We start from the raw sequence: 27,470 nt of genomic DNA on the forward strand, positions 1-27,470 counted from the left end.
ACATTACCTGGCCAGGTGAAAGGACAGAAGCTGTGCTACCCCTGAATAACACTAACTATACCTGGTCTGCTTAAATGAAAAGAAAGGGGCTGGAGAGGTGGCTTTTCTTCCAGAGAACCTGGGTCTAATCCCTAGCACCCACCTGGGAGTGCACAAACAACTGTCATTCAAGTTCCTGAGGATATGAAGCTCTTTTCAGGCTTTCTACAGCACTGCACACAGACAGTGCACAAACATACACACAGGCAAAACACCCATATGCATCAAGTAAAATTAAACTAAAAAGGTAAAAAACAACTGTAAAAACAGAAATGTTTCATTCTGTTAATGACTTAGGTTTCAAAACCTCAAAGAAATAACTTACATAATAAAACCAGTTAAAGAAATAACTTACATAATGAAACCAGTTTTTCCCCATGCTAACTTGGTTTGCAAAGTTGCTAAGTTATCCCTAAGAACTTGGGTATACAAGAGTCTAAACAAAGAAGCAACTTCATGAACTGGAAGCAATAGGAAACTATAAAGAGAAAAGATAAGCATCTCTGAATCGCCTGCCATTCTCTCTGAGTGTGACAAACTTTCTAAGTTCTTCACAATTGTTTTTACCAAACTGGAAATAGCCAGGTTTGGCCAAAGGTAGGTATCAAAGTATTTCAAGAATAGGTAAATATGGGGCTGGAGAGATGACTCAGCACTTGTTTTTACAGAACCAAGTTTCATTTATCCACTATGGCTCACAACTATCTGTAACTCCAGCTCTGGGGAATCCAGTGTCTCTGGCCTCCATGGGAACCAGCACTCACGTATATATACCCACATGCAAGCAACCTCCCCCCACACACACACCTGCCACACAGACACACCCATACCCACACATAATATAATCAAAATAAATCTTTTTTTTAAAAAAAAGAATAGGTAAGTATGACATACAATAAAAGTAAAAGTTAATGCTTTTTGACTTTAATAAAAACCATATCAAGGACATATAGAATCCTTGACATGGAGATCCATAATGAAGTTACTTATTGAACAGAAATCATACCTAATAAACGCTAATTCAAAAAGCATTAAGTTCCCACCTAATTCCAGTTCCAGAGGATCTAATGTCCTCTCCTGGCCTCCTCCAGCAACACACACACATACACGAAGGCAGAAGACCCATACACATAAAAATAAATCAATCTTTTTCTGTAACTGGGAAAATTAAAACGGGCCAGAAATTATAGATGGAGCCTTTTGAGGCACAACATCCTAAATGTTAAGAGACTCACAATGAAAACATTGTCAGTGTGATCATGACAATACAGATGATGAAGAGGAGGCTACACTACCACATTACAAAAATGCATGGGTGTCACGGCTGAACAGCATGCAAGCATCTTCCACACTACTGAGTTTCACAGTTTCACTGCAAACACTGGGCTGATAAGCTTCTCACTGATGCAACTTGTATCACAAATCTATCACAACTTCAGGGCTTTTTTTTAATTCTAAAAAACAAACAAACAAACCAAAAAAAAAAAAAAAAAAACCCGCCAGAAGATAAACTCCTTTTGTGGATGTATACTGTACACTTTCTAAAGCAGCTCTATTATCTAAGCACTTCCATCATTGCTAGAAATATAGACGGCACTGCTTAATTCAGCTCCACTTAATTCAGCTCCCAAGCTGCACTGGGTTTGTCCAATTAAACTGTAAAGACATGCAGAGAAGCACAATAGCCACACTCACACAGCAACTGCAGAGCAAGGGTTCCCTCTGGAGAAGCAGCCGGAGGCTGGAGCTAGGAGGAGGAAGAACAGAAAGCAGTGCACCTAAAATCCTCTATCCTCTTAAAAACAGAAGCTGCAGTACTTACAAAACATGATAATTGGAATAGGTTATAAACCGGTCTCTACACTTTCCTAAAGGTTTTAAACTACTGCATCATGAAAACTGAGGGCTGCCTCCACTTGCCTGGGAAGCATATCATCAGAGATGATCCCCTGCAGTAGACGGGAACAAAAGCAGAGCGAGAGGCTGTGAAACACCCAGTCCTAGAAGGGACATCTCCATCCAATCCCACACCTCAGGTCTCAGGGTGGGGATGGAGGGCAGACACCAAGGAAGCAAGGCCTTTCAAATACAGCAGGACTGGTGAATACAGGAACTCTCAGAGACACTTACTGCATGCACAAGTCTAAACCAGATGGGGTCCTACTGCTGAGAGTGGAAGTGGACACAAGCCCACATCCCTAACCCAGAAACTCTCTCCAACTGACATCACTCACAAGGGAGCACTTAGTTTTCTCCAATGGAGTCTTACTGTGTATACAAGCCTCACTCACGGGTTTTTGTAGATCCATGCTAGCAGCAGATGGCCACTGTAAAACAAACTGAATGGTATTTTTGGAGATATTTTAATGCTTTGTCAGGCTTTTTTCCCCCCTTACTAGTCTCTGGCTTATATATAATGCTTTTCAATTCAATCTGTGCTTTTATGAGTTTTCCAGGTGCCATATATGTGTTTTTTGTTGATGTCCTCTTTTTCTGTTTGTTTTGTTCTATTCTGGGTTTGGTTTTTGTTTGTTTGTTTTTTGTTTTGTTTTTGCCTGTTTTCTAAAGAATGAGAGAGAAAGAAAACACGGAGTTGATTGGGTGGGGAGGACCTGGGAGATGACGTGGGAGGAGAACCATAAGAATATATTGCACGAAAAAAAATCTATTTTCATTAAAAAAAATAAAAGCAGGAGTAAATCATTAAGCCACATAAAGCAGCTCCCTATTTCTGGACACATCCTTGAATATGAGCTGCACAGACACCCCTTTCAGTCTCTTCCAACCATTGAATAAAGAAACATTTCTACTATTGGGCTCAGTGTCCCAGGAGACAGAGTTTAGGCAGTTGGCAGTAAATTCATAGCAGACACTGAGGCCAACCACAAACCTGGGGGCAGCTCAGAACTATACACAACCCTGAACCCTGATCTCCATCCCTTTGCCCTCCTCACACGTGTTGAGACTTCCATGACTGGGAAAGTAGTCAGCAGAGGAAGAGGGTGGTACACTGCACTTTCCTCCTCCTTCGGAAGCCTCCTCACTCAATCACCAGGGAAACAAGAAAGCCCAACGCAGTTGCTAAGGTAGACAGGGCTTGGAGATGATGGAGAAGTGACATGCAGGAAGAAAAGATGTGAGGAGCAGAGGAAAGCCTGAGTGGTATGTGTTGTTGACACGGGCCTGGCGATGCTAGGGACCATAACCTTAGACCCTTAGGCCTAGAAAAGATCCTTGTCTTAGAAAAATGGCAACTCCATCTTCAACAGAATATGGTTCAGAGAGATGGCAAAGCCTTCCTCTGGTCTGTGTGCAGATGTTAATATTGTGCATGGAAAATGTTCACCACAGCCCACTACTCCCCCCCATACTTATGACCAGAATATTGTTTCTCTATGGAGACTGCATGAACCTATCAAGATTAGTCAAACCTGCTTTTCAATTCAGCTGTACCATAAACCTCACCTCCTTGTTCAGTGGTATGAACTAACCCTGCCTCTCTAGCCAACTCTACAGAATAAACATGCTGAGCTTCCCAGTGCTGGGTGGGGTTTCTCCATCGGGGAGTGCAGACTCCCAGCCCCAGCCTTTCTGTGTGGTCGGGCATTTGTCTTTCCTCCATCCTCACAGTGTCCTAGTCAGGTTCCTCCCTGGGCTGTACAAAGACAAAGCAACACTACTAAGTGTGTCCATGGGGCTCAGAAGCAACCATGGATACAGGTATTTGTAGCAACATTTCTGCTAGCTTCTTCAAAGCTTGATGGTTAATCAATCAGCTTAGTGAGTTAGGTGAGCTCCTAGATTGGTGTAAGATGGGATTTTTATTAAAAAATTTCTAAACAGTCTCCTGGCCATGTAACCCCACTTCTGGGATCACAGACACACGTCATCATGCCTGACTTTTTTTTTACAGGGCACTGAGATCTGAACTCAGGCCCTCATAGTTGAGAAGCACTTTACCAAAAGAGCCATCTCTTCACAGGGAGTCTGTTTTTAAAAGATATGCAACAAAAGCAAGTGAGAGACAACAGCCAAGAAAGAGCTTTCCTTTTTCACCTGCATGATGCAGCCACAGAGTCCTTCCCTATTTGGTTTTGGAGAGAATTACAGTACATAGTGGAAAGGCAAGTCATTCCTTGGGAGAAATACAACAAATACTTAAAGAGAACTGACTGACTATAGATCATGTCTATATCATGAGTATGCACAGTACTCTTAACAGCAACCTCAAACCCTGAAACAGGAATGCAACTGCTGTTAGACTTTCCTGAATGCTGCACTATGCAAGAAGGAGCAATACCTCTATTAATGTCATCAGAGGCCTGCTGATTAAAGGACACTAAATTAGCACTCCCCAGAGCTGGGTCTAAAGATCCCTAGGGGAGCCTCAAGATCTTCTGGGTATCCAAAAGGCCCAAACAACTTTTATTAAAACGTACAATTGCCTTTTGCTGCCCTGATTCTTGCAACAATGGCAGGAAAGGCAAGGTGGAAGAAACTGGTGTTGTCACCAAAAATCAAGGCAGTGGCGCCAAACCTCACCAGGGTTTTCTGCATTACCTTGTAGGACAGGATTCTGGTTTTTAAAAATTTGGTCTCACTTCATAATGTCTCCCTCAAGTAAACATCCTTTAACATTTTGTAAAGCCAAGTGCAAGGCACAAAGGATTTCTGCTGCTACTGGGTAGTATGGTTGCTTCAGCAGACTGCACAAGGTGACTGAGCTTCCAGTGGGTATGGTTTTTTTGTTTTTAGTTTTCAATGAAAATCATTGTTAACTTGAGGGAAAAAAGTCAACTGACAGATATTTGGACTCAAGTTATTTGGACAATGTTTTTTCAAATTTGAATGAAAAACATTCTTCTTTTCAAAGAAAACATCTCGATTGAACTTAACAAACAGGTATATTTTCTAGAATTACAAGTTTGAAAAACTTGGCCTAGTGCTCATCAGCTTTCTATACTAAAATTCTTTTCTTAGAAAGTCAACAGCCCTGCTGGTGAACACAAGCATTGTCATAACCCTAAGTAAGGAGGTGGCACTGAACAGAGCTGCTGTAGCACGAGTGAGGTTGTTACTTGTTTATGGTGGTTCTCTCTCTGTAGCCCTGGCCGTCCTAGAACTGGCTGTGAAGACCAGACCAACCTGGAACTCACAGAGATCCTTCTACCTCTGTTGGGACTATAGGCATGTACCATAACACCTGGCCTTCAATAAAGGTTTAAGTCTGTCAAAAATTCAAAAAGTTGGGTGAGTAATATGTTATTACCCAGCTTCTGCTAATTTTTTAGGACAAAGTTAAGCAAAATCTCTAGGAGTCCCATCCTATAGCAATTGGTAATACACATCTATGATAACTTTAGTAAAAGTGGAGGCCATGCTTCAAACCAGTGGAAAAACAATCTAATGAGAATATATTCTGAATGCTAACAGGTTCATATGTATATAACCGAGCTGAAATTCAAATCTTTCACAAATCAGTATCAGATGGCCCACCCCAACAAAGGGGGTAAAATGCAGCAGCTATGTCCCCTGTAAGACTCCAAACATCAACTTAAAATGTAAGCACCACCAGACTGAAAATTCCTCAGTGTCAGCTCAAGACTTCAAAAGGTTAATAATTCAGCATCCATAAATATTTTCTTTAAGCTTATACATTCTAAATCACACTGTATTCTACGCCATACTGGGCTGTGATACAGTATTAAAGTAAAAGTTTCAGAGTATGCAAGGCACGTCAGGTCTTTTAAAATGTGTAAGGAGCTAACCAAGCCTCACCACATATAATGCTGACCTAGGCTGATTAGCAGAGTACGTGTGGTAATAAGCAAAAGCAGATTGTAGAACAAGAGAAGTTTATATTCAGTCCTGAACCTCAAGTATCTTAAAACAAGCTGTTAATTTCTAAAGGAGAAAATCGATCCAGACAAGTCAGTACTAGTTTCATTTTAAAGTACTGAAAAGTATCTCTAGTGTACATGTTTCTTAGCAGGTAATAAAGACTTCACCTCATTCTCTCTGACTCTGTTCTACTGGGTACTATGGGTATAATCCTGAGACCTATCCTCAGTCCAACAAGTTTAATTATGGGATAAAGTAAGTCATAGAAATCCTACTGCCAGGTGAACCTAAGTAAGGTAAGTGTCTTAGTTACTTTTCTATTATTTTATCAAAACACCCTGACTTATAAACTTGTAAAAGGAAATATTTAATTTGGCTTACAATTTCAGAGGGGTAGAGTCTAGGGTTTTGAAACAAAGGCATGTATGCAGGAAGAATTGGGAGCGCACATCTTATTTATTCCGAAAGGAGGAGGCAGCGAGACAAACTAGGGATGTTGAGAATCTTTTGAAACATCAAAGAATACACCCAATGATAAGCTTCCCCCAATAAGGCCACACCTCCTAATCTTTCCCAAACAGTTCCATCAACAGAAGACCAAGTATTCAAATATATGGGCCATTCTTATTGAAACCATGACATTAGGTTTAAAAATAGCTTATGGTAGAAGTGGCAAAGTCCTAAGAGGTTGAGTTAAATGACAGTCACAAATGTGCATGTGTGATTTCTATAAGTGACCAGGTGAGGACGGTGGCCAAGCACCAGAGTACAAGCAATCTACTAAACTATATGACCAAGAGAACAAAGAGCTTGAATTAATAGAGAATATGAAATGGAAAAGTGAATGTTTCCCATCCTGAGTCTTAGGTGATTGAAAAAACTCAAGTGTATGATTTACCGAGACAAGAAAAGATACAGGGTTGGACACTGGTATGAGACTAGACCTCTGTCACCGCTGCCACACTGAACTAAGCCTGCCATTGCCTGCTTCTAGCCTTCCCTGCATGGGTCTCTTCTCCAGCAACCAGTGAGCCTTCACAATGCAGGCTGACTTGCTTGATGCATTCCCCTACTTCTCACTTCCTAAGAACACCCTAAAATCATCACAAGGACTTCTGAACCCCTTCAAGTCTGTACTACTAACTCTTGCTCACCAGCCTAAGGACCTATTTTAGACTCATCCAATCCTGACCTTCCTGTTATTCCTGAACATGGTAGACTGCTCTCACTCTAGCACATTTGTGATTAAATGTTCTCTCTCTGTCCTGAGAGCATCTGGCTGGCTAACAGCAGACTGGTGTTGCTGCCTTCAGCTTCTCTCATGACTGTTTCAGTCTGGCGGTCTTCATGCCACTAAACCCAGTTCCACCTGGGAGACTCTCACACATTACCAAGTTCTGCCTCCAGCTTGATATGCAACCTTGGCCCCCTCTAGACCACAGCTTCTATGTGCTGACCCTGAGGAAAACACTTTCCATAAAATTTTACTTAATGATGCTAGTCACTTATTAATCACAGCTGAATCTTTTACCACAGTTAAGCAAAGGTTTCAGTTCCAGTTTTTGTTTTTTGTTTTTGTTTTTCTACACAGGGTTTCTCTGTGTAGCTCTGGCTGTCCTGGAACTCACTCTGTAGACCAGGCTGGCCTCAAATTCAGAAATCCTCCTGAAAAAAAAAAAAAAAAAAAAAGAAATCCTCCTGCCTCCCAAGTGCTGGGATTAAAGGCATGTGCCACCACTGCCTGGCTTCACTTACAGATTCTTAATGCAAAATATCACATAAATAGCCTGATAGTCTTTGCTTCCTTCTGAAACGTCACAAGCCACACATTGCTCTTAACACTCTTACTTTCAAAGCTCCCTTAACAGATCATTAAACCCTATAAGCACTCAAAAGCTTTTCCAGCCAAAGTTGCTAACACCTCCACAACTCTCCCAAAAGGAAAAGATGGTCTTGTTCATCACAGCAATATCCCATTCTCTGGTTCTTCTAGTGTACTTTCTGTTTCTGTGATAACCACCCTGACCAAAAAGCAAGTTCAAGAGGAAAGGGTTTATGTGGCTTACACTCACAACCCTAGCCCATCACTGTGAGAAGTCAGGGAAGAAAACATGGAGACATACTCCTTATTGCTTCTTCCTTCTTGGCTCTGTTCAGTTTGCTTCTTTCTGCAACCACTGACTACCTGCCCAGGGGTGGCACTGCCCAGTTGACTAAGCCAACAAATATCAAACACTGATCAAGAAAATGCCCCATAGTCATGCACAGAGGCCAATCTGATGACAACAACCCCACAACTGAAGTTCCCTCTTGCCAGGTGACTCTAGTTATGTCAAGCTGACAAAAACCAACTAGTATATACTCCTCATCCTGTTTCCCCAGACGACCTGCCATCTGAGAAACTGTTACTTGTTTACTGTTCATTGCTGTCTCCTCTACCAAGGAGGAGCAAGCACTACAAAGGTTAAATTTTGCTCATTTAAGTTTCCTAAGTCTAAAAGAGGGCATACACAAAGTAGCCAGCAAACTCAACCTGCTGAATTAATGAACTGCTTACAAGAGATTAAAAAATTAAATCAGCAAAGAAGTCCTACCAGTCACCTTTAGTACTTCCTAACTCAGTTTTGCCCATCCAGTTGCTCATGCCCCAAACCTCTGGAAAGCACTGTAAGCTCTTAGCTGCCAATCCCCTCAGAGCACCAGAGGCTGTCAGAATGATCTACTATCTCTAGACCATGATCCCCCTTTCAACTCCCACCACACCAGCTCAACCTTTCCTCATCACAACTGAGCTCTGCTTGAACTGGGACTCTTTTGGGTAGATTCGGCAGAGCACAATGGTAAACAAGCAAAACGAAAAACATCCAGCAGTAACTCAACATTCAAAACTAAATCCTTTTCTCCTATTCATACTCATCCACTCATCCAAGGTTCAGTTCCAATCTCAGCGCTTCTGAAGAACCTTCAGGCAAAGTATGGGCTCTTTTTTCTCTGTACTGAATGAACCACATTCAAGGACTCACTGTAGCAACTGTTACCACAGATCAGCTGCTCCAGTGGATAGGAATCTGTCCTGTCCTAACACAGGACCTGCACTAGAAAATCTGTGCAACAGATAAGTGAAGGCTCTGTCCACAATTGGCAATTATGCGCAACACTTGACCAAAAGAGGGCTCGGTGGGTGAGGACAATTCCCCCAAGCATGGTAACCTGACCTTGAATCTGGGACTTACACGGTAGAAACAGTCAATTCCCACAAGCTCTGTACGTACACACACACACACACACACACACACACACACACACACACAGTACATATATTCATTTTTCACTTGCCCACACAAACACACAAAATAAATATAATTTAAAATTTAGGGAAAAATACCAAATACCCAAAATGAAGGGTTATAAAGGGAAAAGTACATGAGGCACTTCCAGAGATAGATAAAAGACAGTAGAGATTCTCAACAAAATATTGAATTGGGAAATGAACCTATTAGAAGTTCACACAGAAACGCAGAAGTGGAGGAATTAACCCAAGACAAGCTGAACATTCAATCAGGAACAAATAAATTTGGCTGATAAAACGTTAAAGACATGAAGATAGTTTAGATTAAGGGGAAGCACTATAAAGCACACTATTAGTCCCCTCTAATTCCATCTCCCAGACATTAAAAAATGTAAAATTCAAAGACTCAAAGAAAGTCTCTCAAAAAAACAAAATTACTTTAACAGAAGGAAAAAATTATTAAAACCAAAACTCTAATATTGAACTTAACATTTTAATTTTCTTATAAAAGTTTATGTTTTATAGACCAGTATATTATTTAAAATAATGTCTAAAAATATTTATATTCTAAAACTTACCTATGTATGTGTTTGAGTACATATATGCAGGTGTGTGTTTGGAGGACAGAGGTGAACACAGGTTATCTTCCTCAATTATTTTTCCACCTAATTTGTGTGTATGGTATGTGTGTGGCTCCCTGTACAGATACACAAGTATGTATATCCACATATGTGGAGATATTATCCTTAATCATTCTATACCTTATTTTTTGAGACAGGTCTCTCACCAAACCTGGAGTTCACAGACTAAGCTTAACTGGCTTGCCAGCAAGTTCCAAGGACTCATCTGCCTCTGCCTTTCCAGTGGTGGGATTACAGTCACAGCCACAGCTGGCTTCTCTATTGGTTCTGAGGTTTTCATGCCTGTGCTATTTCACTGCCCCCAAAATAACTTTTTAAAAGAAGCAGGTACATTTCTATGCATGAGGGAAATGCAAAAGAATTCAAAATAATGCCTACCTCATTTAATACATTTCAATATAAAATACAAAGCTACAGCCTGTAAAATGGCTTAGTGACTCATATTTTGGCAAAACTAATGACCAATCAAGGCGGGGTTATATCATAGCTATGTGGTTGTTCTTAATCACAGACCTTAGACTCTACTGCATGCTACTACACTACTACACTGCCTTGTTTTTAAAAAAAGGAAAAACAAATACAAACAAACTAAGGTATATCTGGAACACAAACCTGTCTCTCTGGATCTGTCACAACGTTCAAAGAAGGCACTGCCATCTATTTAGAACTCCTTAGAAACCTAACTAAGTCACTTCTAGAAGGCTGCTTTAATGATGAGAAGCAGCAAAGTATGTAGGACTCCAGCGGAGGAGAGAAACTGTTGCTAACTCTAAAGTCTTATTTCTAGGCCTTCCGTACAAATGAGAAACACTAAATGTAAAGCCCTTACTCACTGGGCTTTTTCAAATGATTTTCATTACATGAGCCAAGTGAGTGCACATATCTTAAAAAATAAACTTGAAAATATTTAAGAGGTAATATTAATAGCAATTGTAATGACATATGTATACTGCTCCATGCATTTAACATATTTATAATGTAACTGCAAATAATCCTGATTTCACAAAGAAATTAAAGGACAGAAAAGTACAAAGAAAGTCAAAGACCATGACTTAACAAAAGAAATAACCAGAAGAGAAAGCAAAAAAAAAAAAAAAAAATCCCATCTACAAATTAAGTTTCTCCTCTACACTAAGTTCCTTCAGTTCTACTAAACAAGAACATACTGTCAAGCTGTAATCCAACTATACTTCCATCTGTTCTGCTCTCTAAGTTCATACCCAAATGAAAATTAAGCTCTTCTCAGGGAATGGTCAAAATTTCATCCATCACAAGAAAAAAATATAAGAGCAGGAAGGCTGCATGATATCAAACACACAGGTGGACAATCTCATCCTTTCCACACCCCATGCCAAGATTATCTTGGAACCCCAGCACTGGGGGAGCACACTTGCTACCAGAAAGAGGAACACAAACGCTCAGAATGCATACACTTAAGAACTCAAAGATGAAAACTAAAGAACAATTTTTTATTTTAATGCAGCAATGTGTTAGTTTTCTAAATTATGACCAGAGCTAACTCATGCTTTGGAAAAATTAGTCGCATAGTTATAAAATACAGAAACAAGATACATGTTGTGCAAGGTGTATTTGAGTCTTTCTGGAGACTCTACCTCCAGAGTCATAGGAGCTCAGTCCTGTTGCTCAGTCCTAGAAGTCCTAGAACCTCAGTCCTCAGGTTCAACAATCTTCAATCCCATCATTTCAAAGACTGACTTCAGACTGCTTGTATGTGCATGTACTGTGTCCTGAACAATTAACATAATATAAACAGCTATTGACCCTGCAGAGTCCCTTCCAACACAAATGTGTATTTTCTACATCCTGTAGGCATAATGTTATTGTACACCGTGTAAAGATTATCCTTGTACTATTGAAATGCTGATTTCTCTGCCCCCACACTGGATTGCAATCCAGACGCCGCATTGTAATGCTTATTCTAAGAATCTCCCCTCTTAAGGTTTGTATACACATTGCTCCCCATTTATTCTAAAACTTATCAGCCAATGACTTCAAAGGGAGAATAGGACTGGACTTATGATCCCAGCCTGGGGAGGGGTAGTAAGAGAGGAAGAGATTCACCAAGTAAAGAGGGCCCAGGAGACACCATGAGAACACACCCGAAGCAGAGAGAGCAAGTCACACTAAGATGCAAGTATCTTGGGGATTTTAGTTAGGAGGTAGCCAGATTAGCTCAGAGGATTGGAATTGATAACTTCTCTGATATTGTGCTGTACAGCTTGCTAATAAATCTTATAGTTTCTGTCTCATTTATTTGGGAGCTAGCGACGATAAAGAAAAAACAATCACTTTTAAAATTTCTCTAACACACAACAAATTAACATAGCATCAAAATAATAAAAGCAAAAGCAATCCTTTAGCTGCAGCTTCATGTCCCTAAAGTTATACTCATCATTGTTTTATACTCATTAAGGAGAAAAAAAGAAAAGAAAACTACATCAGTTTATGCAGCTACTGGAAATCCAACAGTGTATACAGGTACTGGAAAGTTAATAGATCAGTTCACACAGTTACTAAAATCCAAGCTATGACAAAAGTGCTATGTGAGGTTTTTTTAAAACAGCAACATTCTCTTAGTATACATATCTTACAGCTTGCTTTAAAATGTTTAAGATCCAACAAAATTAATGTTTTTCTTTTACTTAACCAATAACCTTTTGGATAGGAGAAAATTAATTCTACTGAATAGAGGTGGGTGCTGTTTGAATAGCAATGCTCTAAATTCAGTACAAGATAAAACTAACTAACGAAAAAAGCCAGCAAGTTTTCCTCCATATTTAATTAGCAAACTGAACGGATTGCTACTGGCTTACTGAACTGTTACAAGGTCACACTGCTATCACACACAATTTAAAACCATACTTAATTCATATTTTCTAGAAGCTAATGCCAATAAAAGTTAATCTTTATAAAATATAAAGGTTTTCAAAACACAAAGCACACAAGCACAGAAATGCAAACTAGCTCATTCCCTAATACTGAGCACTATTTAAAGCATAACTTACATTTGCTCTGTATTAGTTCAGCAAAGCAAGTAAGGGCTGCCTTAGCTTGGCAGGACTCAGATTCTTAGAGAGCAGCTCTTCCATCTGTTCTGCTCTATAAGTTTATTCCCAATGGGGAATTAAGCTCTTCTCAGGGAATGGTCAGAGTTTCATCACAAAAACAAAACAAAACAAAAAAACCTTACAAGAGCAGAAAAGTGGCATGACACATAGGTAGACAAAATAGTAGGTGGTGTTTCCAACAAAGCAAAGAGGTGTGCAGGCCGAGACAGAAAGTCTATACAATATACACAGGCATCATAGTGGATAATTCTGTTCCCCTTACCTGAGGAGCTCTCAGTAAACACTGTTAATGTCTGTCCTCCAACACTTTGCAAGACAAATGGATGTTCTCTAGGAGCACTGACTGAAGCTGGCTTCCCACCGATATCATGAATATTTGCAAGATCCTCGTTCAAGGTAAATGATACCTAAAGGCCAAATTAACCAAAGCTTACTAAAACAGACATTTATATTCAAAATATCTATACAAACATTTTTTTTTTTTTTTTTTTTTTTTTTTTAAAGATTTATTTATTTATTATATGTAAGTACACTGTAGCTGTCTTCATTTTTTTTTTTTTGGTTTTTCGAGACAGGGTTTCTCTGTATAGCCCTGACTGTCCTGGAACTCTGTAGACCAGGCTGGCCTCAAACTCAGAAATCCACCTGCTTCTGCCTCCCGAGCTCTGGGATTAAAGGCGTGTGCCACCACGCCCGGCTATACAAACATTTTGATTGAATTATTTTTTAAAACCTTTTTAAAGATGTGAGTCTCTACTTATTTCTTAAATGTCACCATGAAATCCTTAATTCTCAGTCATAAACAGAAGGTTTATCCCCACATGTCATAATGATGAAGCTTGTCTACCAATGTCAGTCTGTGGCTCAAGAAGTCTTTCTAGAACATACTGAAGTTACTTTTTTACTGACACACCCCTAAGACCTAACATGTGCTTGGCACATAAAAGAAAAACTGAGTAAGTATTTTAATACTGAAAAATCAACTACACTTAAAAAATATAAGGAGCAATCTAGTTACTCTAAAAACCTTAAACAGTCAATTCAGAGAATAAACTCCATATTTACATTAGCAGCTATTGTACAAATATATAATATCTATTTTTAAATACTTTAAAATGTCATTTTAAAAATAATTTCAATAATATGGTATAGTATAAAAAGTATTCATTCTAAATGATCTATTCCTTATGCCATCACTCCCCTAAAGAATAACTATTATATTAAAAATATTTATAAAAATCAATAATTTTTACTAGACAGGAAGATCATGAATTATTAACTATACAGCTACTATTATGATAGGTACCACAGTATGAATTAGACTCAATGGTTCAGAATCTAACATCCTCAAAATCCCACACCAAATGTCTCTGTTACAGAGAAGTCATGCTAAAGTATTCTGCTTCACAGTGCTGAAAGGGAAAACATGTTCAAAATGAACTTCCAGGCCTTTTCATTCCTCAAAGGAGCACTTAACCTGTATGTACTCATGACCATCAGGCTGGCCTGCAACATGCTATGCAGCAGAGGATGCTCTTGAACTCTTGATTCAGCCACCCCTTCATCCCAAGTGCTGGAATTACAGGAATATACCACCATGAACAGCTCATGACTTCAGTAAATTTTTCATATAAATAATCTTACCTCAGTCCTTCCTTGATTTCTAAAAGAGAAAAAAATATTTGAAATTAATTAGATTGCATGTTAACTTCAAATAGAAACAAAAGTCTAAAGATATGTCCATTCTTGTTGCATTAAACTTATTTCAACTAATGTTTATCTTTTACTCGTATCTGTATTCTATTAGAGTAACCTCATGTATTTAGTTTATGAACTTGTACCATACACTATTAAAACCTCTCCTAGACTGGAGGCCCCAGGGAGTTTAGGGGTCTAGTGGGGTAGGGGTTGGGGGTAGGGACATCCTTGTGCAGACAGGGGGGCAGGGAGGAGGCATGGAATGGGAAACAGAGGGTGGACTGGGAGGGGAATAAAATCTGGAGTGTTAAAAAAGATCCTCTCCTAATTATATTAACTAAATAATGATCTTATAATTCTTACTATCTCCAAGAATTTTTAGTCTCCAGTAGTAAATAAATGCGTATCTTACTACTTCCTTTCCGAAAAGATTTCATTTACCTAGCAAAATCTTGGTTTTTAATGATGTAATTTATGTAGATAAGTGTCTTGCTTGCATGTAAGTATGCACTACTACATACATGCCTAGTGCCCAAAGAGCTCAGAAGAGGGTGTCAAATCCCTTGGAGATGGAGGTAAAGGAAAAATAAAGATAGCTGTGAAGTATAATATGAGCGCTGGGGGAGTCACACTTGAGCCAAGGGCTCTGAAATGCGGAGTCATCTCTCTAGCTCCTACCTAAGAAAATATTAAAATCATCACAAATAGATGATCATAACTCGCTGGAAGAATGAAGCAAAGCGAGGAAGAGTCGGGCTAGGGTGTAACTCAGTTGAGAGCACTGGTTTCAATCCTAAGACCCCCCCCCCTCCAAAAAAGAAAAGGGGAGGGAAGAAAAGAAAGAGGGAGGGAGGTGGGAAGAGGGGAAGGAGCGGATGAGGAAGAGAGGAAATAGAAAGAAGAGTTAAGGCTCAACTGTGGGAGGCCTTAAATATCACAGTCCACAGTTCTTTAGGCAATGAAGAACAAAAAGAAAAAACAAAAACAAGTTGAAAGATGATCCAGCACACCCGACTCATACCACAAGGTGCGAAGATGAAGTAGAGACTGCTGCTGCTTCTGAAAACTCAGTTCCAATCGCCTTCATTAAATCCCTCATTCACTGTTATTACAAATCTTCTATCTCCATTAGGCACTGGGAAGAAGCACAAGTCCTTGTCCCCAAAAGTCTCAGACTAGCCTACAATATCAAGCCATCAGACAGGACATACCCTCTGGTGTGATGGTAGCATGTTTGATACAGGAATATCAACGGCTCTTTGATTGGATTCAAAGCCCTTTCTACAAGAGGTGAATTCAAACCTGATACTGTAACGGTGGTCAAAACCCAAGGTTGATGGAGCTAAAAAGACAGCTCAGGGGGAGGGGCAGCCTTGAATTGTGTATTCACTGAGGAGCTATGAGGCTCTAACAGTTCCAAACACATGATCATACAGATGATCCTGGTTAAACGCAGTAGACCTCTCAAAGAGCAAACCAAACACGAAACAGGAAGATCCTTAATGTGGGAAAGGAGGAGTAACATGGGTGGGAGATTGGAGAAGTGAGGTTCTCAGAATGCATGTTATACATGAATGAAATTATCAAAGAACCGAGTAAAAGTTTAAAGACACAAGCTAATGAAAATAGCTAAATCCATAAAGAACCATAAACAAGCATCTTGTCAAATTCGACAAACAGAAGGCACGGGGTCCTTGTACTCACAGATCAGCACTAGGGAAACCAGGAATGTTAAACGCGCAGGGTTGTCCTTTCAAGAGAACAGAGGTATAATCTGTTTTCCACTCAGAAAGTTGGGAATGGATTAATAGCCTGGTGACACGTGTTATCACTACACAGCCAGACAACATCTGACTCCCCTAGACTCTTGCATTATCCCAGTCATTTCTCCTTAGATCTTTATCATGAGCAGTTTCCTCAGTCAATAGAACCACCTGCGGTGGTCTGAATGAAAATGGCCCATATAAACTCAAAGATTTGAATATTCACCAGGGAGTAGCAGTATTTGAAAGAATTAGTAGGTGTGGCCTTGTTGGAGGAAGTATGTCTCTGGGGATAAGCTCTAAAAAGCCCATTTCAAGTCCAGTCTCTCTCGTCCTGACGCCTACAGGTTCAAGTATAGAACTCTCAGCTACTTCTCTAGCACTGTGCCACCATGCTCCTAATCATGAGAATGGACTAAATGTCTGAAACCTCCGTAATTAAATACTTTCCTTTATAAGAGCTGCCTTGGTCACAGTGTCTTCCTTATCCTTACATTGCCTTGGTCACAGCACGAGACACCACTAAGACACAAGTTGGTACCAGGGACTGGGCTGTTGCTGTAATAGGCCAGACCACGCATTTGTTTGGAGAAATATGCTTTTCTAAATGTGGGTTAGAAAAGCAGTTGAATGTTATAAGTGCGGTGATTTGAACTGTGGGCAGGCCTAGCTCACAAGCTTTCAGAAGAGATGAATGTTAGGATGTGGCCTAGAGACTGTTCTTGTTCTGTTCTTGATATTTTAGTGAAGAATGTGGCTTTCTGACTACAAAAGTCCCAGAAAAAAGAATGAAGGTTTGACCCAGGTGGTGGTAAATGGAGGAAGAAGTGCACATGAGTTGTGGCGCTGTCAGAACTGATAGCAGAGGGAATGACTGGAGGTGGGCAACGAGTGAAAAGGGGTGGGTTAAAGATCATACTGACATTTCCAGTCTGGAAAACTAGAAAATCACCCAGACACAATTAGGGAACACAGGAGGGTAATTCCTTTTTACATAATTATTGCAGCAATTTAGCTTGAATGAGGACAGATTAATGAGCTCTGACAGGTTAACTTCACTGGAAGCAAAAGCTGTTGTTGAAAAAAGTTTTTTAAAAAGTAAATATATAGCCGGGCGGTGGTGGTGCATGCCTTTAATCCCAGCACTTGGGAGGCAGAGGCAGGTGGATTTCTAAGGTAAAGGCCAGTCTGGTCTACAAAGTGAATTCCAGGACAGCCAGGGCTATATAGAGAAACCCTGTCTTGAAAAAAGAAAAAAAAAAAAAAGTAAATACATATTCTTTTGCCTTTGTATGTGTTAATGAAGTAAATAAGACTTTATTGTTCCACATTAAAACTATCATGTATCTTCTGTCTAAAGATTTGTGGCCAAAATGGACAACACCAACTAGTTTTATAACAGTATCTCCAGAAAGCAATGAGGTAAACACCTGGCTCAACCTATTACATATTTCCCCTTCCTCCTTCACTACTCTGAGCCATTTTCCAACACCCAGAACACTTCAAGCTCCACTCATTCCTCTTGCCTTAAAAAAAAAAAAAGGCAGGTGTAGTAGCCAACACCTTTAATTCCAGCATTCAGGATGCAGAGGCAGAAGGATCTCTTGAGTTCCAGGCCAGTCTGGTCTAGAAAGTGAGTCCAGGACTCTGCTACACAGAGAAACTGACTCAAGACAACTCCTCCCCCACCAAAAACAAACAAACAAACAAACAAACCACGTCTCTGTTCTTCACTTTCAAAGTATGTCTTGGAACTGACACCAAAAAGGCGTAAGTCCTTACTGTCACTGATAGACAGTTAAGAAAACCAAACAAATACCTGGAGGGTCTCTGTTGCCTGAGCAAATAAGCTCAAAAGCCACTGGTTCATGGGATAAATTCCTAGAAGTTGATGAGACTGCTGGGATCAGGGCAAGAATATTTTATTTATTATTCATCTTTGACTCTCATTATCCCAATCCTCAGCTGAGTCAGTCAGTGGCTGACTCTGTCTCACTGTGTGCCTGTGTCTGTGATGGCAGCAATAAGAACTAAAAACAATGCCGAGCTATAAAGTACCTACCAGGAGATAGTAACTTACAACTCCATTTTGTTGTGCGCAGCATTACTATGTAATGCGAGTGCTACATACGTTGCTCTATGTATAGATACACATAAACACCGCCTTTCCAACAGTTTGTGCTAGTTTGTGTCAGCAGTGTAAATTTGTTCTGAATTCATTCAGTTTTTAATCTCATTGATTTATTTGCAGACATTTATTATTATTATCCCAAATGATCTGGGATATTAAATCTATTAAGAAATAAAGCTAGAAATCAAGTGTCTCTGAAAAGACATAGAAGTATAGGACTCAAGATTATAGGTAAAATGCAGCACAAACAGAGAAAACTGAGGTGTTCTGAGGCAAGATGGTAATGCAGAATTAAAGAAGCTAGAGCAGACTATAGACTCAGGTGGGATGGTGGATGCCCCAAAGCTCAAAACAACCCAAGTACAGAGGGAATCAGGACATCTCATAAACTTACAGAAATGGCCCTAACTTAGGGCTTACTCAGCACAGTCACAGCTGCACTCTCTGCTTCTCAGGTATTAAATGGGGACCATGTTTGAGGAAAGTTGCCCCCTACCCCAGCTGCACACTTCCTCCCTCCCTTCCGCTTATCTGTCTCTCCACCCCGCAGCCTATCTGTGCAGAGATGGCCCAGCTTACTGTGCAGGTCTCCCTAGCTTTTGGCCGATGCTACAGCACACTGTCCTTGGCCTCAGGAAAACTGGACTAGAGAGGTCCACTTGTACCACATGGTGCCTACTGTCCAGTCTGTATGTGATATATGCTATGACTTACCAACTAGGCACTTTAAACATATAAACATATAAAGTGAACTTGAGGAATTAATACATTCCCTTTTAACAGATAAGAAGACAGAGGGCAAGTAACTGTGTTTGTTTAAATAGGTTCAGCCCTCATAGACTCGTGTGTTTGAATGCTTGGCCCATGGGGAATGCCACTATTAGGAAGTGTGGCCTCCTTAGAGTAGACATGGCCTTGTTGGAGGAAGTGTGACACTGTGGGGTTAGGCTTTAAGGACTCCTAATGCTCACGCTCTGCCCAGTGTGGAATTTCAGAGCCTCTTCCTGGTTGCCTTCAGATCAAGATGTTTAATTCTCAGTTCCTTCTAGAGCACCAAGTTTGCCTGCCTGCTGCCATGCTTCCTGCCATGATGATAATGGACGGAACCTCTGAAACTGTAAGCCAGCCTCAACTGAATGTTGTCCTTTATAATAATTGCTTTAGTCATAGTGTCTCTTCATAGCAATGAAACCCTAACAAAGATAGTAACTTATCCCAAAATACACAGCTAGTTGGTGACAAGGTTAGGATTGAACCTCCAACATGACTTCTGGGTGGATTCATACACCTAACTAGTGTACCATACTGCCCTTCTAAACCCTTTATTTTTGTTTTAAAAATTCAATTCCACACATCCCCCAACACATATACACAGGCAACTGTAAACTGGATATGTCTCCACTTAAGAATCAATAACTGATCATACATCTTATAGCCACAAAAATATTAAAATAGCTTACCTGGAATGTTCTCTCAACAGTCCTAAATCATTCAAATGTCCCATGCTCCTCATGGGCGTCTACTGAAACAGTCCTCCCACCATTCCACTGGGTGAACTTAGCTGCTCACTTCTAAGAAGTCTGCACTGTGAGCTAACTGGCAAAAAGAAGAATGAGGCCATCACCTCAATTCATTCTAAACAAGCATCTGTTATTGGAGACGTCAGGTTACAGCCATAAAAACCTGACTTAAAGTATGCAGGCTATCAACTGAAACTCTGGTAACTAAGACACACGCACTGTTAAGCTACTCCTCAGCCATCCTACATTTACCAAGAGTGAACTTAGTACTTCAGCAACAGCAGCAAAAACAGCATCAGCTAGGAATATGAGCAAGACACACAGAAGAATGCAGTCTACTGGGGCAAGCTGTTTTCAAGCATCTCTCCAGCAACCCCAGGGAACTATTTAGTATAGGTGTGCTATTAGTAAAGAGGCTATATCTTCTATAAAATAAGACTATATGTCATTTTGGGTAAATAGACACCAACTAAAAGGCTGCTGCCCCCCNGGAGAGATAGCAAGCCACAAAATCAGATAGGAACTAGTCCATGTGTTTGTGCTGTCCCCCCCCCCCCCCCCCCCCCCCACTAAATCCCCTTCTGAAAAACTTGGAGGTCATAAGAAAAATGGGACAGACTCAAACCCCCCTCTGAATAACATAACTACCATGTCTTTTTTTTTAATGATTTCCTTCCTTCCACCTTCTGTGGTGAGGAGGTCTGCTGCCCCCCCCCCCCCCACTAAAGGAAATTCTGGCATGTTTACTTTCTCTTCACTGTTATTTATTCAAGTGATTTCAAGTTACTTCTACTAAGGATTTCTTTCTAAAAAGACCCAAGGAACAGGGGGACTGGCCATGTAGTCAAGGGAGGAGATAAAGGAAAATGGTGATAATAAACCAAAGCCTCGAGCCCTCACTCAACAGCGAACGACAATGCAATCCGAGTTCTGTGCTATGTTCTGAAATTAGCAACACCAAGCCTAAGGAGTCTGAGAATTCAGTGGAATAAACAAAGATGCTTCAAAATTGCATCCATATGTTACACATCCAAAATAATCAGGATGCAATCTAGAGGCTTCCACACCAAACTGTCACCACCTCCAAAGAGTGTGAATGGGAAATACAGATGACTTTTTATTTTGTATTAAGGTGATTTTTTTTAAAAAATACAACAAAAGGGAATATATTACTTATGTTTAAAAAAAAACCACATATACACAGTATTTCTATGGGACTTTGTGTGTGCAAAGGCCAACAATACCATTTTATATGTAAAAACTTGGGCTGGTAACACATGACACACACATTGCACAAAATAACATTTAGGTAACAATCATTTATTACCAAAACTAGGATACTCAGGGGCATGAAACTGACACTTCAATAACTACCAGGGAAAGATATCAGTTGGGACTATCCAAGCAAGCCTGTGGGTGTGGCTAACCTGTGAATAGTAGATGCAGTTATGTAAGCAACTGCTTTAACATATAGGGAAGAGGTAGCTTGAAACTTCCTACCAATGTGCAGGGAGTTAGGGAGTTGGCCTGGTCTAGCCTGTTAGATTCCATGGCTGCTGGGGCAGTAGGTGCCTTTCAGTTCCTGAAAAAGCAAGGCACTGCCTCAGGCAGTGAAGACTTCAGGCCACCTGTGTATCTCTGGGAAATCAGTGAAGCACACAGAACAGTGGTTCTCAGGCTTCCTAGTGCCATAACCCTTTAAAATACAGTTCCGCATCTTGTAATGACCATAAAATAATCTTCATAAATGTAATTTTCTACTGTTATGAACTGTAATGTAAAACATACCCATTTCCAGCGGTCTTAGGTGATCCCTGTGAAAGGATCATTCGAACCCCAAAGGGTGGAACTACTGATATAGAAGCTTGTCTGAAAAATTAGTCTTAGACATTAATCTTGTATGCCCCATGTAGCTTGCAACCATGATTGTATCCTGGCAACCACCATTATATTTTGTTTTGATAAGTGTATAAAAAGTTTGATTGCTTGAAATAAAGTTGTAAAGTTTTCTCAGCCTCAGTCTTGCTGAGATCCCTCTGAGTTATCCTGATTGACATTCCCTCTGACCATAATCAGTTACCCCTGGCTCAGTAAGTAAGCAGGGACATTTACACCAATGAAGAACTGAAGTATAGCCATTTCTACTTGAACATCGCCTGTAACATCTCATTTCAGTGATCAATGAAGTACTAGGGGCTTGCATGACTTCCCTAACCTAGTTCCTGTATGTCAGTCTGTCACACTAAAAGAGAGCAGACATTCTTCCAACAGGCATGGTCTTTGTACAGGTTTACAGGAATGTAATCTTTGAGTTTTCAAAGTCCTAAGCTTCTATTGTCTTATAACCTGCCCTATGGAGTGGAGAACCATTAATGCTAACATTCACATTTCACATACAAAAAAGCTAAGGCTTACAGGTAAGTCCCAAAACCAACAACTACACATAACTGTCCAGAGTCTAATGAAGTCACACCAGATGACAAGGGGTTCAGTGTATAAATGCACAATCACACAAGAAACAAAAAACTTCAAGACAGAACTTCAAGTAAGACAAAGTATAGGCAAAATGTTTTTGTGCACTATGTAAAGATTATCCTTGTAGAATTCAAATGCTGATTTCTCTGCCCCTTATCTTGTTGCAATCTGGACATGGCATTATAATGCTTATTCCAACTATCTTCTGTCTCAAGTTTGTGTAACATTCCTTCCCCATTTATTCTCTGAGTTGTCAATAAAAGCTGATCAGCCAATGGCTGGACAGAACTTCCACCAGTGGGGAGTGGGGTGAGGATGGGGATTATCCAGAAGGAAGGGGTCCTAGAGACATGGGAGAATACACCCACAGCCCAGAAAGCCAAGCCAATACTAAAATGCAAGTACCTTGAGGATCTGGGCTGGGAGGGAGCCAGATTAGCTTAAAGGATTAAAACAGATCAATGACTACCCAGGAATTGTGTAGTAAAGCTTGATTTTAAAAAAACAAAAACAAAAACAAACAAACAAACAAAAAAACTGGTGTTGCTAGACAGTGCTGGCACATGCCTTTAATCCCAACACTCAGGAGGCAGAGGCAGGCGGATTTCTGAGTTCGAGGCCAGCCTGGTCTACAAAGTGAGTTCCAGGACAGCCAGGGCTATACAGAGAAACCCTGTCTTGAAAAAAAAAAAAAAAATTGAAAAGAGACAAAAACTGATGACTGAGAGATGGCTCAGCAGTTAAGAGCACTGACTACTCTTCCAGAGGTTCTGAGGTTCAATTCCCAGCAACCACATGGTGGCTCACAACCATCCATAATTAGACCTGACACTCTCTTCTGCTGTGTCTGAAGACAGCTACAGTGTACTTACATATAATAATAAATAAATCATGGGGTTGGAGCGAGCAGAGTCAGATCAGGCAGAGGTCCTGAATTCAATTCCCAGCAGCCACCGGATGGCTCACAACCATCTGTACTCATATACATAAAATAAATAAATCTTTTTTTTTTTTAAAGTACTTTCTAGATATGCCTAACCCAAGCACACCTCTGCACACCACGAACAGATGGAAGGATAGGGAAACCATATCATCTGCTCCTTCACTACCAGTAAGCTTTACCAATAAATTTAGCTCTATAGTCACACTACTTATCACACATGCACAAGCCTGTCTCCTCACAGAATATATAAATATCCCATAACCTGCTTTAACATGCCCAGTAACTCTCACCTTCTAAGTAAATTCTCTAAGAATGTAATCACATTCAAAAGCCATTATAAGCATTTTAAAAACAACAGCTTTAAAAAATTTAGTTTATGTGCTATACATATATACTAACTATATATCTGTATATAGTATATTTACATAAATTTGTAAATAACTTACTTGGCAATTCTCAGTTTCCCAACTTCACCTCTTCCAGAGGCTTTTGCCCATTGCTGGGACAAATATTTAGGAACCTAAAATAAAACAAAACATTTCAGATGATGTACCTAGGGATCATATACCTCCCCCAAGGTTATACAATTAGTAAATGATAGAGCACGATTCAAGGCAAAGCCATCTCAAAGGACTTTGTTCTTAACCATAAAAATACTGTGTCTAAAACCAGATACAGAAGTAACCAGGGGTTAAATTCTAAGAAGGAAAAATATATTAATTCTCTAATAAATAATCTGCCTCTGTTCTTCACATAAGTAGTTTAGACCTTTCAGCTATCCTGTTATGAGAAGCAAAGAAGAGACTTTTAATAAAACATGAAGCATATGTGCTGTGGAGAGTAAGTATTCACTGACTGTCAGTTGTCAGCATTAGTTCTCATAGTAATCATGGAATAACAACGTGATCACAATGAATTCAGACTGAGACATAGGTGTTGGGGCTGTAAAGGGGAAACAAGGAAGTCTAGCAAGATTATGGGGGGGGTGCAGTACGTTGAATACAGTTAAAGTTTTTTTTAAAAAGTCTATTTGTAAAATAGACTGATTGTATGTTCATCATATTAATTTACTGTCCGATGATAGGCCTGAGGCTGGAAAAGAGGAAGGTTGAGGAGACAATTCTGTCAGACTCCTTGTAGACTTTCTATACTCCCCACCCACTCATCCCCTCAATCACCCTTCAAACTCAAAGTACTCTCCCACATCTACAGATATGAAAACTGGATCTAGGGCTAGTGATCCAACTCAGAAATAAAGCTAGGTGAGACTATGGACACTGCATCTCAAAGGACCAGATGGACTTTTTAATGGTTTTGCCATTTAAGTTTGATAAGGGCTGGAAAGATGAGATGGTTCAGCTTTAAAGCACTGGCTGTTCTTCCAGAGGACCTGGGTTCAATTCCCAGCACCCACATGGCAGCTCATAACCAGCCATACCTGTAGTACCAGGGGATCCAATGCCCTCTTCTGGTTTCTGGGTCTTACTACATTCCCCTGACTGAATGTAGACCAGACTAACTTCTCAAGTACTCAGATTAAAGGTGTGCACACCACAGTAGTATCTATTTGGTAGCTCTGCTTTATCTAAGATATCTATTTGTGTATTTATCTAACATAAACACACAAGCACAGGTGCTCTAACACACATTGAGGTGGGAGGGAGGATTACCATGAGTTTATGGCCAGCCTGGACTACACAGAGAGTTCTGGGCCAGCCTGAACTAAGAAAGGAAGAGGGAGGGAGAGAAGGGAAGAGAAAGGAAAGGAGAGAATAGGTTTTCTTTTTTCCTGTTACTTACAACCCTTTGCTGTATTATCTGTTTTTAATCAAACTTAGTCACTGTGACCAAATATCTGACAGAAACAATTGAAGATCTATTTTGCACTGGGTATCTCAGTTTCTATCTGTCATGGCGGGCAAAGCAAGGAAAAGCACTGCAGCTCACTCCACAGTGGCCATGATACAGAGGAGGTACAGAGAGGGCCTGGGTAGCCCTTAGAACACACAGCCAGGATTTACTTCTTCCAACTAGGCCCCACCCCACTACCTTTCACTACCTCCCAGAGAAGCCGCATTATAAATTCACCAATGGAGTAACTAATCCCTTAATTAGATCACAGCCCCCATGACCTACTTTGCCTCCAGAAACAGCACCACAAACACCCAGAGGTGTGCTTCACTAATCGCCCAATGAAACTGACAGGACTAACTCCCACCCACTTTAGTTTTCCTCTCTTTGACATACAGCCTTTTCTTTTCTTTTTCTTTTTGGTTTTTCGAGACAGGGTTTTTCTGTATAGCTCTGGCTGTCCTGGAAGTCACTCACCTGCCTCTCCCTCCCAAGTGCTGGGATTAAAGGTGTGTGCCACTGCTGCCCAGCGACATGCAGCCTTTTCAGTTTCTTATATTCATCATATTTTGGAAAAGTAATATGTGCCAAACACTAAGCAAAGTGCAAAGAAAGTGACTTGGGGGTAGAGGCAATCGACACTGGATACAGACAGGTACAAAGGATCGCTAGAAACTGTTCAGGGGTTTGAAGAACGTAACATAGTCTGCTGTGCTGGCAAACGAGAGCTTTTTCAGAGAAAAGGACAGGAAGAAACACTTTGTCTTGATGAGAACTCGGCCATGGACTTAAAACACTCATTACAAAGATAAATCATTTATAAACCAAGTTTGGGAAACTTTCATGATCCCATTTAAATATGGCTTTTCAGAATGAGATTCCCCACAGAGTAATAGCCTCCCACACCATTTTAAAAAAAAAAAAAAAAAAAAAAAAAGTGACCCGAATAGATGGCGACCACTGGGGCAAACGAGGCCTGCCACATGACCATTTAAAACATTTACTGATGGATGGTTTCATGAATCCTAAACTCGCTCTTTAAAAAACACGAAGTCAACAACTTCTCTTTGAATTCAGAACTTCTAGGTCTTTCGAAGGCTCCAATGGGATTACCAACCCAGGGAACACTTATAAAGCGACAGGAGTCTACATGGCGAGTTCCAGGCTAACCAAGGTTATAGAGAGAGATTGTTTCAACAACAACAGAGTACACAGGGACCAACCAGCTCCACTTTGTGGTCCAGAAAACTGTACGGAACAGCTATTCAACTCATTTATACACGTCCATAACTAAAGTTAACTTTACCAAAAAGAAAACCGCAAGGACTTCTCCGGCCTGGGGTAGAATTTACTGCCCATTCGGGGACCATCAGGTCAGGACCCCAGGAAGGCCAGGTCTCGGGGGTAAAGAGAGTTAGTTCCATGGTGGGCGGATGAAATTGAGAGACGCCCTGTGTCCCCTAAAGTAACTTCTCCAACCTGCAAACGGACGCCACAGCGACCCGCTTCTCAGAACAGCGGTGGCCCGGGCACGACGGACCCAGAACTTTGGGAAGCGCCCCGCGGGGCTCGCGTCTCACTCACCTTGACCAGCCACACGCCGGTGTTCTGTTTGGCGCCCGTCAGATCGAGTTCCCCGCGCTCCGCCATGAGTTTGTCGCGGGAGGCGGCGTGCAGTGCGCGCACAAGCAGTGGCCCCGGGGCTGAAAGGCAGAGAGCGACAGTCCGGAGCCCGCCGCTGGAGTAAAGTAGACCGCGAAAAGCCGGCGTCGCACACCGCCCGGGAACCAGGAACTTAGACGAGAAGAACACGCCGCCGAATCGGGAACTGCGCCTGCGCACGACTACGTCACGACAGCGCGCCGCGAGGGACAAACTTCCTGCTCCGGCAATTTCTTAGAGGGGCGTGACGCCTGGCAACGTGCAATCTTGGGATTCGAGTGCTAGAAAAAGAAGAGCCAAATCCTGAACGGTGTGTTTACAGAAAAAAAAATGCCAAAGTGGAAAAATTAAGGTTTAGACAGAGAAAAGCTGTGTGTATTTATACCCAACCCTGGATGAAGAGGACATTTTAAGGACAGATTTGAGAGTAAAAAGTCACTTTCTTGGCCCAGTATCATGGCACAAGTGGGCACTAAAGTTCAAGTGAGTATGCTAGACACATGCCTTTTCGAGACATAAAAATCATTT

General features: G+C 40.7%; 1 protein-coding gene across 1 annotated transcript in view; it reads right to left on the reverse strand.

Moving 5' to 3' along the window:
- Gtf2f2 (general transcription factor IIF subunit 2) overlaps positions 1–27,096 on the reverse strand; it is a 113,423-nt gene extending 86,327 nt beyond the window's left edge. The window contains exons 1-4 of the mRNA XM_021203492.2: positions 26,865–27,096; positions 23,876–23,949; positions 14,544–14,562; positions 13,162–13,306 (exon numbers count right to left, since the gene is read on the reverse strand). Of these exons, the coding sequence (XP_021059151.1) occupies positions 13,162–13,306; positions 14,544–14,562; positions 23,876–23,949; positions 26,865–26,930 (304 nt within the window). The 5' untranslated portion in view covers positions 26,931–27,096. The remainder of the gene's footprint in view (positions 1–13,161; positions 13,307–14,543; positions 14,563–23,875; positions 23,950–26,864) is intronic.
- Between the last annotated feature and the right edge of the window lie 374 nt (positions 27,097–27,470).

The sequence above is a fragment of the Mus pahari genome, chromosome 8 (assembly GCF_900095145.1).
Source record: "Mus pahari chromosome 8, PAHARI_EIJ_v1.1, whole genome shotgun sequence".
Classification (NCBI taxonomy): Eukaryota; Metazoa; Chordata; class Mammalia; order Rodentia; family Muridae; genus Mus; species Mus pahari.